The sequence below is a fragment of the Poeciliopsis prolifica genome, unplaced genomic scaffold, assembly GCF_027474105.1.
Source record: "Poeciliopsis prolifica strain line A6 unplaced genomic scaffold, Auburn_PproV2 SCAFFOLD134, whole genome shotgun sequence".
In the NCBI taxonomy this organism is placed as follows: Eukaryota; Metazoa; Chordata; class Actinopteri; order Cyprinodontiformes; family Poeciliidae; genus Poeciliopsis; species Poeciliopsis prolifica.
The window spans coordinates 361654-381835 of NW_026562509.1; the positions used below are offsets into that span (position 1 = coordinate 361654).

General features: G+C 38.7%; 1 protein-coding gene across 13 annotated transcripts in view; it reads right to left on the minus strand.

Moving 5' to 3' along the window:
- Positions 1–11137: 11137 nt before the first annotated feature.
- atp11a (ATPase phospholipid transporting 11A) overlaps positions 11138–20182 on the minus strand; it is a 47355-nt gene continuing 38310 nt past the window's right edge. For 4 of the 13 annotated variants that reach the window (XM_055024962.1, XM_055024956.1, XM_055024951.1 and 1 more), the window contains 9 exons: positions 19908–20053; positions 19761–19820; positions 19547–19674; positions 19173–19308; positions 18547–18570; positions 16926–16991; positions 16741–16844; positions 16490–16655; positions 11138–14816 (listed from right to left, as the gene is read on the minus strand). In XM_055024962.1, coding sequence (XP_054880937.1) covers positions 14544–14816; positions 16490–16655; positions 16741–16844; positions 16926–16991; positions 18547–18570; positions 19173–19308; positions 19547–19674; positions 19761–19820; positions 19908–20053 — 1103 coding nt within the window. In that variant the 3' untranslated portion in view covers positions 11138–14543. Of the gene's footprint in view, positions 14817–15699; positions 16035–16489; positions 16656–16740; positions 16845–16925; positions 16992–18546; positions 18571–19172; positions 19309–19546; positions 19675–19760; positions 19821–19907; positions 20054–20182 lie in introns of those variants that run through there. The other 9 variants (XM_055024955.1, XM_055024954.1, XM_055024958.1 and 6 more) reach the window with 9 other exon arrangements.

A 20182-nucleotide genomic window follows, 5' to 3' on the forward strand; every position in this document is an offset into this window, starting at 1 on the left:
TTTTTCTAGTCATACTGACCACATCCTGCAGATTTTTTAGCCAACCACTTTTTCATAAGAAAATAAATTTGCCTAAAATGCAACAACATCAGCATCTCCTAAGTGTACACTTGGTCATTTGCAGCGTCTGCAGCTATAAGAACAATCTTTTGATTATTACTTTTTGATCAATAATTGGACAATAACAGGTGCTTATATTTTTACAGAATCTGAACCAGGCGAAATTAGTTAGCGATTATTTCGATTGTTGATTTGTCACAATCAGCAAACCAATTCTGATGGTTGATTGAGGTCTTCCATGTCCTCAATCAATTGAAAAATAAATTTGCTATGAGTCTATTATAAAGTTTTGCCCTAAATCCTAAAATCACAATAAATTAATTTAGTTTTAGGAGGGAGTTTGACACTGCTTTCCACTTTAAAGCATCCAAGTGAGCTTCTAAAACCAGACATTTAAGCTTCTTTTATACCATCAACTACTAAATTATACCTCGAGCCACTGCTTGAAAATAACTTCATCAGCCTGAGCTCAGTAGTCAACAACCTGGGTTAATCCTGGAGGGAGTAATTTACCAGGATCTGCTGTACGTACTGTATATCCCTGTTTTATTCATGATCTAATTGAGGTTAACTGAAACGCCACTTAGCAGTCATCGGTCCAACAACACCAAACAGCTACTGTAGTAAATTAAAATAATTTCTAAAACAAATGCCATAAAACCCTTTTTTTTTTTACTTCTAACCTTATGTTAAGAACTTGATTTAGCTTCACAAAGCAGTTTTCTTCATAATAGTAACATTACAGCATAAATCCCTCTCATCAACGGCCCTGATCTCGATATTATAGCTGCATTTGTCATGTTAAAGATCATCAGAGGCTCCTTTCAGCCACCATCGACATGATCACCAGCACCTTTATTTCCAACCTCATCACCACCACCTTCTCCTTCTGGCTCTGTGATTGTTCTGGAGCTCTTGTATCTTTTGATTCGGCATCTAGAGAAGGCCTCGAGCTTTTAGGCAGAGTGACTGATGGTTAGAAAGAAAAGGGGGGGAGGGAGGGGGGCTTGCACAAAAAAAAACAGAGGACAGTGGAAGCAGGAGAATCAGGACGGAGGCTGTAATAGGAGACGCCCAGCAGGAGGGCTGTTTACTGTCACTGAAGGAGAAGAAAAGAGAGATGGGGAGGCGGGGGGATGATGGAGGGAGATGGACAACGAGACGGAACGAAGATGCAAGAGGATGAACAGCTGCCTTCAGGAAAAGTAGAATAAACAAAAAGGTGTCTTTGTAATATTTTTAAATCTATAAAATTATTTTCTGCATTACAACTCAAGTTAAACAAAGATAACTTTATGCATCTTTATCATTTTAAGTGTGTTAAAACTCTGCTTTATACTATGTTTTTTATTAGGGAATACAGCACTGTTCTTCACTTTTGCCTTTAGTCACACTTAAATGTTTTTGATTAAACAAAAAACAAAAGATATCCATCCATCCCTTGTGGGGTCGGGAGGTGCCGGTGCCTCTCCAGCTAACGTTCTGGGCGACAGGCGAGGTCACCCTGGACAGGACGCCAGTCTGTTGCAGGGCAACACAGAGACAAACAGGTGCGAATGTGTCCACACAGACTCCGGGCCGAGAATCGAACCCAGGACCTTCTTGCTGCAAGCAACAGTGCTACTAAATGCGCCTCATGAACTCCGAGCTGATCAAAGGTAAGAGAAATCTCCAGACCATGTTCTGGGTGTCACCTCTCTCATGACTCATTGGTGCTCAGTGTGGATGTGTGTGACGCTTAATGCAACCTGTGCTGCATTCAAATCGAAATCAGTTGAACTTTGACCTCTGCGAGGAACTCGCACAGCCAATCTAGACAGGATATTTATGAAACGACTCTGGACCAGGCAGAATACAGTCTGTTTATGTGGAAACATCTCTCTGCTCTCTGGATCAAAGTTTCCTCTCCCTCTCTTTCCCTCCACAGTTGATTTATCTGTTCAGCTGCTGCAACTTAATCAATAATCCATTAGATAAATGTAATACAAATTTGCTTCAAATCAAACAAAAAAATTTAGTAAAATGATCCTAAGTGAGCCACACATGAAGGAAACGAACAACAAATCATCCAACCTAAGGAGGCAAACAATGAAAACAAACATCTGCAGCAGCAGATGGCTGCGTTTCCATTACAAATCTTTGTCTCTATTCTACTGATGCTGAAAAAACACAACTCTGCAATTACAGTGTTTGCATTACATCATAAATTAAACTAAAAATCACACATGAATAAGTTTGTTCATGCGATAGGTCATTAAAAATCCTGGCTGGCTATTTTGTAAAGTGTGCTTCGGTTTGTCGGCTTCCAGACTTGGATTTCCTATCACATACTTTAGATATTATCTCCGAGATACATTCCACAGAAATCCTCTGACGACTGTCTAGTTTTATGTGTTGTTTATGTCCTTCTAAAATCACTTTGAGTCAAAACAATCAGATTTTTTTCGCATTGTGATTCTGAAGTTGTCTGGGTTTTGTCCGGTGTTGTGATGTTTGGTACCTCAGCCCCACACAAACACAATGCTGATGCTCTGAAGACAAAAAAAACAAAGGAGAGCTTCCTACTCAGTCAAAGAAACACTCATTAAAGACACTCTTAACCACTAAGATCAGTTGCTACTAGATAAGGTCCTCCCTCCTTGTACTCAGACCTCACCTGTTACACTGACACGCCCACTGAAGCTCTCACCTGTCGAGCTGCTCCAGCGTTCTTTACCCGCCGTTTGGACCGGCTCCAACATCTGTCAATTATCCGTAAGCAAATCCCACAAGTGATTGACAAGCCAGTAGAGCCTGGGATCAAGTTCAGTCTCTCGGGGATCTGTGTGTGCGTGTGTGCGCGGAGTCAACCTGTGACACAGCTAAGCTCTGACTTCAAGCGGCTCGGGTTAACTGGAAGTTGATGGGCTGAAAAAATACAAATTGTTTTTGTGGTTGAGGCCTTCTGGTCTGAAGATGGAGACCAAGAGAGCAAGCAAACAATTATCCAAGCAAACATTCTGAGTTGGTTTCTCATCTGCACCAGATTCTATATTGTGTTTCCTGAAAAACACAAAATATATCGCAAAATGTCATCCAAAATTTTAAAAAAGACCAGATAAATGATTTCTTTTGTTTAATTTTACATTATTCTCTAGGAAAGCTATTCAGAGAGAAGCTGAAACACTACCTGTTAAATGTTACGACGTTCAATCCACAGCACTACGTTATGCAGCTGGTTTATCCAACATAAAGTTAAGTTTGGATTTTGTATCCAAATTAGATAAAATGCTATGGTTAGCTAATATAATGCAGGCTTTACAGTTATCTTCATGAATAAACACACTATTTTTTATTTGCTTTACACAATTTCATGTAAACATGCTCAGCGTTTACCAAAGTTGCCAAAAGTCCCTTTTGGCAACTTTTCAGATGTTTCCTTCCAATTCTCTCAACAATTGTGTAAAAATGGAGCCTTTGTCTACCTGAGGACAGGTTAAAGGATGAGTCTTGACCTCACCTTACAACCTGAGCATGCTCATAGGGCGTGGGGCCGTATTAATGTCCTGAGTTAAACACGGTAATTACTATGCTTTATTGTTCTCATAGTACATCATCCATCAGGGCTTGACTGTGTATTTGTGGGACTTTGACAGAGAAGCAGCCTGAACGCTGAATCAAAGAGGCAACTTTCAACTCCTATCAAATATCTGCTGAGAAAGGAGAGGAAGAGGGAAAGGTAATGGATCAGGGACGTTTCTCAGGCAGCTGTGGCTCAGGGAGATTATCCAAGACCTCTGACAAGGGGGCTTCGATCCTGACAATGTGTTCCAAGGACATATGTTCTTCAGCAAGATAATCATCTCTCTAATGCCTGTGTTAAAAGTTTGGAAAGAGCTAAATTACATTTTGGTACCACTGGAAAAGGTGTTTATTTTTATTAAACACCTTAATCATTTGTAACAAGATATTTGCACTAATCTTAAATAGTCCAGTTTCCCTGTACACTGCCAACCCAACAAAACAAAAAACTCCTCCTCCTCACTTCGATTCAACTAAGTAAATAGGTATGAGCTTCTTAATGTCACTTCCTGTGGTTGTGGAAAAGATGTTAGCCTATAAGCCTCAACCAGAGAAAGCATATGAAGAGATTGAATAAACAACTAAAACTGAGTTCGAAAAAAGAACAAAAACAAACCATCATCCTCTTACTAATTCCTGTCCTCTTCGACATTTTCACCAGTAGTAACATCCGGCTGTTGATCAATTACGGTGTCTTAATTTATTTATTTTTCACAAGAGCAGTACAATGAATCTCTATAATACTTGTATTCTGCTATGAAAGTCACAATAGGTGCATAACGGTGAAATCAAGACTTCAAGCATATACTATATTCAATAAATAAGTAGCTTCAGCTGTAAGGCCTGTGATTTACAGGAAAAAAGTGGGCGCCACCCATTCACTCCAGAATTACACCCAGTCTATGTGGAAAGTTCATTGAGTCTGTCAAGCCTTGAAAACTCCACGAAGGTTAGAAAACTTCACCAAGTGGCACTTCTTCCCAGACGTGTCCCTCTGACAGCAGCTCCACCTTGAGAGTAGCGGCTCAAAGAGTTGCACAAGGTTGGAGGGAGAGAAAAACAGGGCTGGAGAGGCAGAACGCAGAGAAAAAGCGAGGTGAGGAAGAAAGAGGCGACTGAATGCCAGCACAACTGAATACAGTTCTCCAAGGCTGCTCAGATTGGATCAATTCAGCCGTGACTGAGGACTGTGATGAGTGGTAAACATGCTGGATAATGTGTGTGCGGACGGGCTCTAGCTCTGTGTGTGAATGTAAGAGATTGAATTCACTAAGTGAGGTCTTTTGTCTTCCAGTGAATCCAGTTCAGAGGAAGGACAGGCAGAACTATGAATCTCCTGTCCAATCTAATTGATTTTGTGCAAGGTTGGAGCCTCTCTGAGAGTGAAACATCAGCACAGACAGCCTGAGAAATAGACTGTCAAACAATGATTATAAGATCTTATTCTCTCAGCAGCCTTGCTCCTTCACATTCACTTTTTTTTTCCTTTCATTATTCTCTGTCCCGGATCATTGAAGACGGCGATCTGAAGATGTTTCGGTGGCATCGGTCTTCTTCTTTAAGTGTTTTCCAACTAAAAATTTCACTATTTATTTTCATTTTCTCCTACATATTTGAGATTCTAACCTTTTACAACTCCATGCATTTGTACCTAAAAATATGGAGTTTCTGACATTAAAAATCTTTTGAATGTCTCTCTTTTCAGACTCAAAATAACACACATACACACATACTTATGTTTCTCAACTAAACTAGGATGCAAGTTAGAATATGGCAGAAAATAATATTACATGAATAGTTCTCAGAATAACAAAACCAAATATTGCATCGTGTCAAAAAAGCTAATCATTTACTAGAGTTGTAATGAGATGCACAATTTTGAAGATTTTTACAGAAAGCGTTGAAAGGCATAAAGGTTAGTGCTAAGAAATATGAAGACAATCAAATACAGTGCTTATTAAAAGTATTCAAAAATACTTTTGTGCAATATAATCATCCCAAAGGACTTCAAGCAGGACATGTGGCAACAGAAAAGAATGAAGTTTATCTCAAGTGTCATCGCCATAATCATGAACAATAATATCACAAATGCATGTTTTCTCAAATAATAAGTAAGGGCTGGCATACGAGGTCAATAGTCCAAAGAAACCATGCAGACTCAGTCTGAAGTTTGAAAAGGAGGAAAACTAAATTTCCTCGCTCTCCAGCTGGGTGTGTGTCTGAGCAGAGACGGAGGACAGGCAATATTTATTGACAATGGCTGCTTCGCTCGATAAGGAGAGGCATAAAAATCAATCAGCATAAAGGTCTGCAGGAAAAAGGTGAAGCGCATAAAGGAGGACCGAATGCGAGAAAATAAACCCTGGAAGCGGACGGGGTCAGGAATGGAGAGAGCGAATCAGAGCAAAACGAAGGACAGAAAGCCTGAAATAACAGAAATCGAGAACAAACTGTTTCGAAACATCTGGGATTTAGAGAAAACGTTAGAAGCTGGTCGCTGAAAACGGCAGAAAATGTTGAGTTTCTTCCCTTGGGCGCTTGGATGGTACTCAGCATTGAAGAGGGGGATGCGTGCTAATCAGATTAGTTTGCTTCTGCAGTCGTACGTGGAGACAGTGAGCAGTGTCCCATATTTAGCCCCCGCCGATGTGAAACAAGCTTTAACCTCTCTTCTCAATGCAATTCTGGGCTCTTTAAAGCGCAAAGGCCAAACTGGATACAACTCATACTGGTGTAAACTAGACCTGAGATTCTTCCTGCATGATAACCTGGAGGAAGTTTCAAAGTTTTTACAGAGAAAACCTTTAAGCAAAAATATCAGAGAAGATGGAGCTGCTTTTAGAAAAGCAGAATAACATATTGACTATTAAATGCATTATTTACAACAGCAATGTTGATTTCTACACCATGACTCTCCTTGAAATATTTCCAAACAGGTCAAGTCGTCTAATTGCATTATGGCAATGTATTAAATCAGTTTATGCCTTGATACAGACAACCAGATCAGATCAAATCAATTCAAACCACAAACTAAACAAGTTCACACAAAGCAACAGACCATGTTTAGCTCCAAGTAAAGATATCTGCACCACAAAAGCAACAATTTCCATTTTTGTGTGAGACCTGAAGCTGCACAACATAACATCACCGTCAACAACAAGCAACTTGGCTCACTTAAAAAATATAAAATACGATCCAATTTATTTTTGAAAATAAAAGGTATATTATTAAACACTTTAAAAATATAGCTACATTTACACTCAAAGGAAAATTGCAGAAACTAGTAAACAATAGTTAATGTTGGGGGTCTTCTAATGACTTTAATAGAAAGTGCTTTTATTTTGAAAAACATTGCTTATAAATTATATTGAGTTAATTTTGACCTAAAGCTGTTTAATAGCTGGACATGTATGTATTCACTGATATGACACAGCAGCAAACATTCACAAAGGTGAACAAATCAAACGCACTTTTCACAGCACAATAAGATGAGAGCTTAAATTAAACCAGACGAACTCAAATGGGAAACGCCACACCTCTTTCAAATATGCAAAACAACTCTCGCTGTCACCAAAATACCTCGTCATACATGCTACAACTGGAGAGCTTTTAGGAGACTTCTCTCTTTTTGGCTAGGTTCAGTCAACTTTCTTATTTCTATAGAGAACAAGCGACCAAATGTCTGCCAAAGCAAACTACACACGTAATATATAAGACAATAATACAAAACCCAACACATTTCCACAACAAACACGTGCTAACCGGCAACTGCAGCGAGACATTGAGGAAAAGCCTATTAAAATATTATATAAATATGACTCACAGTTGACGTTGACTCTGACGGCGGCCTTGTTGACAAAACTTCGCCCATGAATTGCTTCCAACGACGCTCCTGTGGACAAAAACACAAACAAAATGTTTTCCAACTTGTTTTTCTTCAAATGTTCTTATCGGTCGTGTTTTATTGTTTATACTAACCTTTTGTTTTGCTTCATAAAATGTCCAAAAAGCGCCGCGTCGATATCCAGCTTCCGTGCAAAACTTTAGCTTTTAATTAGAGTAAAATTTCACCTGGCGTCTTTTTCGCGAGGCTGCAATTCCGTCCTCGGCCACACCAGCAGGATAGTATGGAGAACACATTGCAGCCCAGAGGGGCGCTGTTTCACGCTTTCCATTCTGCCAAAAATTCAACTAAAATTAAACCAATAACAATCAAAAAAATACATTTTCACCAGTCGGTGTTAAATAATCAGCTGAATTGCAAGATATGTAATTTGATTTGTCCCTGACTAAGAGATTGGGATATAATAAAATGGATGGATTATCAGTTCAAACTGCCTACAGTGGATTCAGAGAACATTTCTTCTGAATTGGCAGCATGAGTAAAAGTGTTTACACTTCTTAAAGTTCATCACAAGTTTATTGTGGTAGCCAAATAACAATAACTGTTAAAGCTTTATATATTTTTATAATAAAATAAGGTGCAAAAATAATAATTTCCAGTGTGTTTTTGTTCATTTTTTTACTTGAAATTCAGCAGTGACCGAGAATAAAATGTATTTGGATATAACATTGTTCATGCGTACTCACCAAGACGCCTACACCACCCTCACTTTTCTGCCAACCGGAGCACTGAGATTGTTCTGCGTTGTATTGTATTGTATTTGACTCCATTGTGTGTCAGGACGTTGACGAGTTTGACAAAAAAAAAAAACATGACAAGACAAGAGGACAAATGGAATTAAGTTTCTGCACAATTTCCCTCACGTATAGAAAACACAGAGGCAGAAGGTGATGGAAAATTTAAGAAAGGAAAACGAGAGAAAAAAAGAGGTAAATAAAATCTGAATACTTTATTTAGCGAAAGGACATCACAGACAGACTGAATGTATAAATCGTTCTTGTGTGTGTGTGTGTACGTCCATCCTGAAACCGTTTCCCTTTAAAAGCGAGGCCACACTAATGAGAAAGTCCCTTTGTTGTGCGGCACAGGAGTGGCCCTAAAAACCCGAGATCTAAACAATCAGCAGCAAATAACAGCAATTTCACAGCTAATTCATAGATTTCACGTGTGAATGCCCCCATTGCCACCCTTCATTTAATGCTGTGAAAAGAGACAAGTGTGACATTATAACCACAGGATCAAACTGTGGGTGGGGGGCAGAGGTCAGGCTCTAATGACTTAAGTCTGGTTTGAGTGTTAGACTTGCATCCACAGAAGTTGGTTGTGGCAGACTGCACAGCTCCTTACATAGGGGGCGTGACATTTACACACTAAATGTTGCTAATGTTAGCATTGCAGCTGACAGGACTGCACTTTTTCAGGCATGTGATGTTAGATTAAGGTGACTAAAAAGCTTACTTTTGTCATATTTAATGATCTGAAACATTTGAGTGTGACAAAAAGAACAAATCTGAAGAAATGTGAAGTGGGGCACTCAGTTTTTCACACTATTGTAAATGCGTCAAGTTGCACATTTACTTTTTGTCGTAAAAAAAAAATTCTTGACGAATTAGTCGCTTGAGCTGGAAATGTTTGTCATTTGCAGCCTTGAGCACTTAATAAAATATTTAATGCTACATCAGGTAATGGGCTGATGCAAAAATAAATTTTAACCATAAAAAAAGATAGACGAGAAGCCATAGTTGTGTTAAAAAATATAACATTTTTATTTTTATTTCTAAAACATAATAGACAAATTTTTTGCATGAATTTATTAAAACTAAAAAAGAAAACCTGCAATCCTTTATTAAAGAGGATTAAAATGATTATTGACTAAGACCCTAAAACCTCTTCAAATCTAAAATAATACTTGTTAATTTACGACACAAGTAGGAGGATTTTTGTTACTTTTAGACAGCTTTCTTTTTTTCCCGGTTATTGCCACCCTTTGTGCTAATTTAAGTCAGCTACTTAGTTTAACTTTCAGAAAGAGAGCATGTAATCATAATCCGGGAGAAGCTAAACTTTTTCCCTTAACCCTTATTTCACAGTCAAACACGACTTTCTCTAGGTGCCTGGCAGTTTAATGGGATTACAATCTATAGAAATCTTGTATTTTTAACAAATTACCTGTTGCTGAAGATGCTTGTAGCGCTTTGCGCTTGCATATCACTGCCAGTCGGCGTTTAATTGAGTGAATCTGCTAAACATACTTCAGTAGGAGAACACACCAATGTGCTTCCAGCTATCCGTCCCCAAGCAGCTCAAGGTGAGTCTAAAGAGGTGATGAAGAGAACTTGGCTACACCTTTAACTACGCCACCCACACGCCTATATATTCTAGAGTGTGTTCTAAGTAATGCAGCCTAAAAACAAATTGCAAGGTAGACACACTGCATTATTTATATTTGAAGTTTAAAGTGGTTTTAGATTTGACAAAACAGGCCGTAAAAAGACTTTGGTGGTTCTGCTCGTTTCGCAAATGACTGAGTGAGTCACTGCGCTTCAACTTTTGATGAAAATCCTGCTCAAATGCACAAGATGAAAATGCTCTGCCAGTTTTCTCCATTTGCTTCCCTTCAGTGAATTTTTATTTTATTTTTTTTATAACTGTTGCCCAGATTTCACCTCTGACAGTCTTGCCCTAGATATTTCTCCCATCCTTGTCAGACGCACTCGCAGGTCTCATCTGCTGCCAGCTGTGGAGGAGAGGACGTGGAGATCAGCGCAGATGGGATGTGAAAAGGATGACGGGAAACCAATCGATCCAAATCCTTCATCCTAATCTTGTTGACGTCCTCGGATGGAGCAGACAGCAGCCCTGCAGCAACTTTAGGGAGAATCTATAAAATACATTTTCATATCCCCCCCCACCTCTTAGCTTCATGTAACATTTCAAGAAAAACTGGTTCAAGTTTGCAGCAACGTGAGCAAATAGCTCAGTTCAACCTTCAGATTGTGTCTGAACAGCTTTTAAAACTTTTAAGATTTGCTTGTAGCTTTAAACACAAGCATAAAAAATACTCTACTGCTCCCTTGTGGCTTTTGCAAAAACTGCACCAATAGAAAAATCCATTGCCACACAGGTCAATAAATTAGAAGTGAACTTATTTCTACAATTCCACAGAAAAAGTAGAGTTATGACAATTACTTTGAATAGCCACTCTGGGACCAGTTTATGCAGAGACAGTGGCATATTTTAAACATTTATGTCTCAAATGCTCAAGACAACAAAGTTTCTCAGAAGAAGTTGATTCTTACAGAAGACCAAAATAAGTATTTAAAATTTAGTGGAAGGAAAAAGTGTGGCAGAAAATGGCACTGGAGCGACATGGACGTGGTTGCAGCTTTTAAGAGATTTATGAAGCAAAGGTTTGGTGGCGATTCACAGGAAGTTCATTAAGAGTCACCATCTATCCAGGAAACTGGCGAGATGTCAACATTCTTGTGAAAAGTCACTCCTGAACCAGTTGTAATCAATAATTAAAATGAACAGAAATATAAAACTATTGAACTGAAATAAACTTTGAAAACATTCTAATTTTGATACATAAACGTGTCTAAAAAAAAAAAAAAGAAATCAAAGAAAAGTGTTTTTTTCCCCATACATCCACTTGTGGCTTTTATTTTGGAGCAAATGTACAATCATGTGCCATTGAAAGCTAAAGAAAAATTGGCAAAAAAAAAAATAAAATAAATCCACAGTATAATCTTCACAATACTCTGAAAAACTGTATACAAAAACACCCCAAAACTGTACAACAGTTAGCATAAACTGCATGTAGGCTATGTACTGTTTATATTTTCGTCTTTACGGTATCTGAGTGTACAGCAGTTAGGCGATACCATTAGTTAACGAGACGGACAGATTTTTTTTACAATGATGCATTGCAAAACAGAAATGGTAGCATTCTGTCTGAAGGTCGCCGATTCAGAAAGTCTCGCGCCAGCATAACAGAGTCGGGTACGACCCCCGACTCATGGCTTCAAACGCTTCTACAGCAAAGTGTCACTCCTCATCTGATGCGAATGGATGCAGGGTTGCGTCTGAACGTCGGCTAACGCCACAGAAACAGGCTGTTTGCATTCGAAGCTACGCACAGATAAACACGTTGGTGCATTGATGTTTGGTAGCAACAAATTTGGGAGTCTGAATGACACGGCTACATACATAAGACATGTAAAAACTGTCTCTAAACAGTAGAAAACCATCTAGTATTGCAGTTTTCAGGTTCCAATATTTGTCTGATTTAGGTGGAAATTTAACATTAATTATATTAAAAATTCTCCCAACTCTTAAGGTCAACTTTTACTTTTAGCTCTGACATGACATTAAGAAGATGAGGCAATTTTTTTAAAGCTCCAGTATTTTAACAATTATCTAAACTTGACTGTGTTGCATTTTCTTCGTCATGTCCTCCACATTTATTAGGACATGTGGTAGAAATGTGCAAAAAAAACCTCGCCTCATATCAGCCTCTTATTCCAGTAACATGGTCATTCTGCTTTCAACAAGTGTTTGAAAGCAAAAACTGAATTTTAGCTGTAAAATTCAGGCATTTGCTTTAATTTTAAGAGTTAAAGCAGGAAACGACGACAGCGCGTTTCACAAAAATGTCCTTTACAGAACTGAAAGTAATACAAACGTCTCAGAGACAGGCATAGAAATAATACAGAAACAGATCGTAGCTAATTTGGTCACCGACGGAATCAACTTAAACTCGCTTTTAAACTCATTTCTCCGCGTTTGCATCTACGCGGCCATGCTTTGCGGAGCCTTTGTACCATCCAAATCCTCCACCAACACATATCAATGCACCGTAAAGCATTTAAACAATCATTTATTTCATAAACTAGCACAAGGCACCTAACGTAAAGCAGCTAAAAGTATCTCTACTGTAGCAGCAACAAGGCTTTGGTTCATCGAGGTCCTAATCAAGTCATTTAAAAAAAAAAAACAGCATCTCTGCTCTGTCTCATGATGGATGGAGAGATGAATCAATGGAGGAATGCTGCAAAGGAGGAGCAGGAGGGGACAGTGGATAGTGATGATGATGATAAGACAGATGGAGGAGGCTGTAGCAGAGGTGGGAAACCTTCCACAGCGTTTCACCAGCACAGAAGAAGAGAAAAAGAGAGACACAGCTACAAAGAGAGAGGAGAATTGTAACATTATTTTGTGGCTTTGGAAAAAAAAAAAAGTTAAAATTAACTACAGTAATTTTAATCTAACTACTTAGGAGTTGGGGATTTGTTTCATTTTTAACTTTATTCTCTGTTGCTAATCAGTCATTTTATTAGTTTTCAAAGCAGAAAAGTAATTTTAAATCGCACTATTTTGATAAAAAAAAAAAAAGAAGAAAAAAACCCTTTTGAGGACAATAAAAATGGAAATATCCAAATATGGAATATGACTTCATATCTGTAATGGCACCATCCAGAAGGCTGTGAGCACTCTGCTACAAAGATCCTCTACAAAGGGGATTTTGGTGATCTAACAAGCTGGCAGCAACATGTCTGTTCAGCAGCAGACTGCAGGCTAGCGACCTGAGAAGAAAGCTAGAATAATCAGCCATCTAAAAATCAACTTGCACTCCCAAAGGTACTCTAACGTGAACATATCATAAGTTGTTGCTGCTTCAATAACAGTAGGAATAGTTATTGATTTTTATTTTTAAATAAATGCATTGATTCTTTGGAGTTTTTAGTCAAGGTCAAAGTTTTCATATGGTGTGAATGATAAATTTCCCTTATTTTGAATAATGTTTTGGTGCCTTAAATAGATAATAGATAATTTCATAACCATCAAGGTAGTTATGAAATTGACTTTAGGTTTGTTTTATTGTTACTAAAGCTTTTTTGCTGATCTGATGAGGTACCTACCTCAGAAGGCAGTCTTTAGTGAAGACATTAAGACTTTGGGGCACTTTGAGTTTCTTTGTCATTAGGAAAAGATTTGGGAATTATTTTTAGATGCTTTGATAAGCAAACAAATAAGGCAACACTGAACCATTTCTACTAGAGATGCAACAATCATTCTGAATCAGCTACTGTTCACTACAAACAAATCAAGAAGAATCTTGTATCTCAATTCACCTTTTTTTAGTTTAAATAAATACTAAAAAAGCCAAATAGATGTACTTTGATCCATATAAATGGAATCAAAGAGTTTTCATTTTATTCAAAATGAAAACTCTGGAATCTGCAGGTCAAATCTCAATAAAAGCCAGAAATCCGAACCAGATTGGTGCACCTCTAATCTCTAGCAGCTAAATAAAGGAGCGTTTATACAACCTGAAGCTCGGAAAACAAAACCTTCTAGCTTTACGACGCCCACATCTACGCCAGATACCAGACAACACAACCTACAGGTAGCAGGAAAGCTTGAAAGTGGAGTCGAAGTCGGTCTTTGTTTTTCTTTTGCTTGTGCATCAAGAGATTTTCCCAAACAAGAACCAACTGATTCTCCGGGCATTCAGGCTTTCCTTTCTCTGCTACACGCCTCCTTACAATGCAGTAGGATCTGCACGCAGAGCCCTACGAAGAGTTTCTGGACAACATGCTTGCACACAGCCAACAGTGGTTAGTCCTAGAGAGAGGCAGGTTGGGGCAGAGAGCAGAGAGTTAGAGACGAAGCAGCTGAAGACGACAGAATGAGACGAGTCATTATTAGAGTAATAATAATAATCCCAGTCGATACTTAAACAGTTCAAAGAAATAACAGATGAAGTACACTTTAGCTGCCACTGAAGGCAGATACTATTAAAGGGCCAGTGCACATATTTTAGAGTGAAATCACAGTTCTCAAGTCTCTTTGTTTTGAGGGTTGTGTCTTAAATCCACTGAGCCCCAACGAGGCAACATGTCCAACTCCAGCTCAGAGGCTCCGGGACTTTAAAGCCAAACCCTTTTTTTGCCGAGTTCAGCTCGTTTTTATTTGATAAAGTATAAAACAAAACACCCCACAAAAACAAAATAAATTAGACTGAGGTCTCCGGCCCCGCCCCGTTGTAGGCGTTCCCCGGCCTCGGGTGACGGGAGCCGTCAGTAAATCGTAGCAGGGGGGCGAAGGTGCGATAGTTTGGCGCCCTTTGCCAGCGTGTGAACATGATTTTCTTGTTTGGGGTGTCACACCTTCGAGGGTTCCTTTGGGTTGCCGAGCCTCGCTGGGGGTCGCCGGCCCTGGGCGGAGGGTGGAGAGCCGCCAGGGGCGTGAACTCTGACAGCTGGCCCTTGTAGAGCTTATCAGCGCTCTGCGTGAGGAATGAAAGATCAAAAATAAGACGAAAACATTTGGCGTGCTGCAAATAGTTTGAAGAGAGTAGATGAAGGTGACACGGCAGGAACAGAGATTTCTTGAAGCGTCATAAAATACAACAAAGTATGCAAATTAACATAATCTAATGGGAAAACTGTCCCACCTTAATGCCACCTTTACATGAGTTAGCAAAACAAACTACAAAATTCAGAAAAATACATCATGCAAATGCAAATCCAACCAACTGAGCATGCAAGAGTGAACACCTGCAGTCAGAATAAACACTTGTTTCTGCAGCCGTAAGATCCGCCACCAGATGACGCCAAACCCTCATATGAGAAGTCAAACGCTTGACGGGTCTTCATAACCTTTGAACTTTTTCATCTTTCACGAAATATTATTGTATTTCACTGTGATTTAATGTGAGCACTGCATAATTATCCAAAGCGAATTGAAGCACAGATGTCAAAATGAAGGTCCGGGGGCCAAATCTCGGCCACCTGAGGAACACAAGAGAACCTTCAAGTGTGCGTCAAATATTTTGTTAATCAAATCAAATTGCATGCATGTGAAAAGATGTTCAATGTTCATTTTAACAACTCACAGCTATTTAGTAATATTTTAGTAATCTAATCTTGCTTTTTTTATAGGCTCCAATTATAAATTGCCCAAATTGTAAATGAGTTTGACACCCCTGGCAGAAAAGTTTGTTCTAACATGAAAAAGTTCAAGAGACATGAGTGTTTCACATTTCCTGGTGGACTGCGTTTGATGACAATTCAAAATCCCAGATTTATGTGAGTACAGCACCACACCCTGGCAAAAAGTAAACTAAAAATACATCAAATAAAAATCACTCCACCAATTTGAAGCTTTACCGTGAGATAACCTTTTAGGTTTCTGTGAGAGCTATTCCATCTAGTAATGAGTCTGAACTGTGGGAGGCCATGGCCCTCTCAAACCTGGTCAAATCTCTGCCATGCTGCGGATACACAAGCAAACATCCTGTGTTTGGGAAGACATTTTAAAGCGACAGGCTTGATGGCGTACAAAGGAAGCAGGAAGGAGATGCAGGAAAGGGAGACAATGAGACAGGAAGAGGAGAGGCAGAAGATCACCTCGTGGAGGACGGGGCTTAGAAACTGATTCTGCTGGAGGTCTGAGACAACATGAAGATGGTGGAAGGCTCAGAGGCAAGGCACCGACGCTTAGCCTTCCACAGAGGAGGAGAGGGGGATAAAGAAGGAGAAGAACCAGCAGGGTGGAGGGAGGAGGAAAAGGAAAGAGTTACAACTTTGTAGGTCAAAAAGTCACTATCAGTTCTAAGAGAGTGGAAGCAGAAATTAACTCATAAAAATGAGCAAATGTTAGCTTATTATCTTAAATGTATATTATAATTTTGTATTCATTTTAATAAATAATTAAAGAGGTTTCCTTATATCGGATTTTTTAACACACTACAGGTAATTCAATGGGGAGATGAGCTCCAGGTGTCACGATAGATGTTCTGACAGCATCTCAAACTCAAAATATTTAAATTTTCTCTTCGAAGTGAATGATTTTGTTATAGTTTACGACAATCTTTGGGACGCTTGTTTACAACAGGTACATTTGTAATGAGGAAATACATGAGGCAGGAGTTGAGATTTGTGTGCCTGCAGTACGTACCTGTATGCGTTCGGTGGTGGTGGGCCACAGCGCCCTCCAGAACACCTTCTTCACCACGTCTGGCAGCAGACTGGCTGTGATCAGCAGGATGATGCTGAGCCAGGCCGGACCGCTGGACAGCATCTGCATGAACACATAGTACATCCGCTGGTAGTTCAGGAAAGGCCTGGAGAATAACAAGAAAAACAAATTAGACACATAAATGTAGTTATTTATAAAGCACTAAATGCAATATATATTTTTTAATTTACCAAATAATTCCTCCCCACAGCAGAGAGAAGACTACAAAGAAGACAAGTGAGCCCCAGATGACAAAATGGTTGATCCACGTCCAGTAATGAGTGTCGAGAGCCAACTGTAATAAAAAATGAATAAAAAACAGGTAAATGTCTGCTCATAATGGCAGCTTTAAGGTAACCTGCTGTTATCGTGTTACCTTCAATGTAACAGTGAAAACGAGCACAGTGAAGACCAGAGTCCCAAACGTCCAGTTTCCAAACATCTGCAGATAAAACGCAGTAGCAGCTGTTATTGTCACGTTTCTGTTTGTTGCATTAAATACAATCAAAGTCAATAATATGAAGTGTTAGTATGATGCCATGAGACAATAATATGTGTGACAGTCTACGTTATAGATGCTACTTGTTGAAAATTTGCTACGGTATGCAGGTGCATCCCAAAAAATATTTATTTTTGGCCATTTGAAAAAACAAAACAAAACAAAAAAAAAACAGTAAAAAGGGAATATTTATTGATAGAATTTTTAATTTTTTTACATTGTGGTCTACACAATCTCATTTGAATACAAATTCGTACTTAGATTATAAAAGCAGGTAGTGAGGATATGTTTTTTTATTCTACCCACTCCTTTTTCTGCTTTTTCTTTGTTTTATTTTTGACTATTTTTAATCTGTGTTCAAATAAAATCACAGTAAAGATTGCTGCCTTGACTGTTGTTCAGCAAACAGTGATTAACTCCTCAATAAGTGCTACATTTAAGGTTATTATTTATTGGAAAATTGTGTGGAAGGAGAACATTGTACAGAGAATTCCTGAACTGGGAACATCAGAAAAATCTGAACTGCTGGTTTTGAGGAAGTGTTCAGCTTCTTGATGTCCAGTGGGATTTGGGCGCCATATTATTTTTATTTTAATAACGCAACAAATGTTTTTGTTTGAATACATTATGTTCTAATTGATTGAGATGCACCTGTCTTTAGGAGAACAGTTTTCAGAAAGGAATCAATCAATCAAACAGATGGCAGGTAACAATAATCAGGTGAGGAGTTGGTCATCAGATGACTGACGGATGTAAAATGGTAAACCGCACTTCTACGTTCCAAGAACAACTCAAGCTTGACAAAATTAAAACTGCAAACTTTTAAACCGTCACCATGTCTTTCAGCAGATTCACTGAACCCAATCATTATTTACACTGGAAATGAAAGCTGGAGGTGGTGCACCAACAAAGATCTTCTTGAATGAAACTCACACACAAAATGGAACATTTAGAGCAGATCTACATCTCTGATATAAAAGTAAGTCAATGTATAATGCAAACATGAAAACAGTTTAAAGAATCATACAACTTTGGAAGTTCACTTTGGTCTTGAGTGCTGTCTGACTAGTTGTTAGCATTAGCATCTAGGGCCAAAACATCTGGTAAAAAAGGCCAAGAGCATCAGCTTCTGCAGGTCAACTATTACGCATCACAGCATCCTCACTTTGAATCACATTTATTTGCCACAAACATACTTTAAAATGCATTTTGTTTGCAGAATTAGCCCCCTTTCTAAGCCTCATAAGCTGAGAAATATCTTTAAATGAAGGATGAATGATGTCAAAGATGAGAAATAATGGTAGTTTATTATCCATCCACTCATTTAACACATAAAAGATGCACAGAGAAATTTTTGGACAACACAAATCTAGAATCTTAAAGGAATGTACATGAGATGAAAGTGAATGCTGCTCTATCCGTACGTTAGATGGGGAAGAAACGGGGAGCTGGAGGGTGAAACTATGGTGAGGTGGCAGAGAGACAGGGACAGGCTTACCATCTGTGTGTTGGTTGTCATTAGCTGGGAGGAAGAAAGACAAGCAAAAAGAAAAAGCAACACAAAGGTAAGAGTATAAGAAGAAAAATAAAGAGGTAGGAAGAAAAGTATAAACTTTGTAGCTGAGGAAAAAACAAATGAGATTAAAAAAAGATTTGTAGCAAAGGAGCAACTTAAGATGGTTAAAAGAAATCATGAAAAGAAACTCAAAAATAACAGAAGAAGACAGAAATGCTTGAGCAGCGATCCGGGAACCTATTTAGATTTCAGCTTTTGATCCAACTTGTAAGATCATCTATTAGGGCTTTGGTGTATTAGTAGAATAGATAGAAGCAATATTAAGTGGATTACCACTGAATATGCTTACAGTATTAATATTAGAATAGGAACAAAAATGAAGGACTACCAGCAAACGTTAGATATCTCCAAAAGGTGGTGAAACAGGCAATAAGCAGATAATTACAATGTAAAAAAAACATAAATGACCATTGTTGTAGACAAATCAAAAAATGGGAAAAGTGGAAAATTTGAAAGTTGTCCTAATTGAACAAATATTATTGAGATGTCATGAAACAGAGTTGGATTTTGGTCAGACAGAGGGACCAATATAGAGGCGTCAGCGTTACCTGTCCGTTGCTGGTGAAGGTGGTGTTGTCAAACAGGAAGTAAGCACCAAAGAACATCACAATGGCGTCATACACACCCAGAACAGTCCAGTATATGAAGATGGGCCACGTTAGTAATGAGTTCTTTGCTATATCTCTGATGAAGACAAGATTCACAGTCAAACTCAAAACCTGACTGGATTTAGAAATCTTCACATACTTTTTATTTTAAAACATTCAGAGTGAATTTGTTTTATTACCTTCATGTTTCACCTTTATTTTTCCTAAAACTAAAAGTTACCCCTTTGGTAAAGCTACGATAGGATTAGGAAGCTGTTGTTCTCACACTACTTCTCTCCTCTATGCAAATCCAGACCCAGACTATATAAACCAACCTGTAAAGCGTCGGCTCCTTCTTCAGGATGTCCATGTTGATGTGCTGCTCCATGAGGCTGTAGAGGAGGATGGGCAGCGACGTGAAGCTGATGTTGTAGAGAGTCAAGTAAGCTGTGTCGTACAGCGGCTGTTGAGAAAACAAACCAGCGTTTGTCTTTTAATCTTTATTTCTGAATTTCTTGCATCAGTTTTTAACAATTTGTCATAGCCAACCTGCTGGGAGAAGCCACAGAAGAACTGGTAGAGGAACTGGGGAAAGATGAAACAAACATTCTGGGGGGGGAAGAAGAAAGTTTATGAGATTAAAGGAATGTATAAATGTCTCAAATTTGAGTTTTGACGTAATGCAATGTGGATCACCTTGTAGAAAAAGTATTGCACGAGTTCAGAGATGCGTATGTAGTAGTAGTGTCCATGAACAAGCAGCATCTTTTTGAGGTGTTTAAACTTTGGGATAGCGTAGTCACTGTTTCTTACTGCCTGGCGACCCTCTTTACCCATGATGCCTAGAGTGAAAGGTGGATCAAACAAAGGACGTCATCACTGTAGTTAAATACATTAGCTAAATCAGTCATCAATCAGTACAAAATGGTGCATGGTTTTGATAAAAATATCATCATCAAGCCCAAACCTGA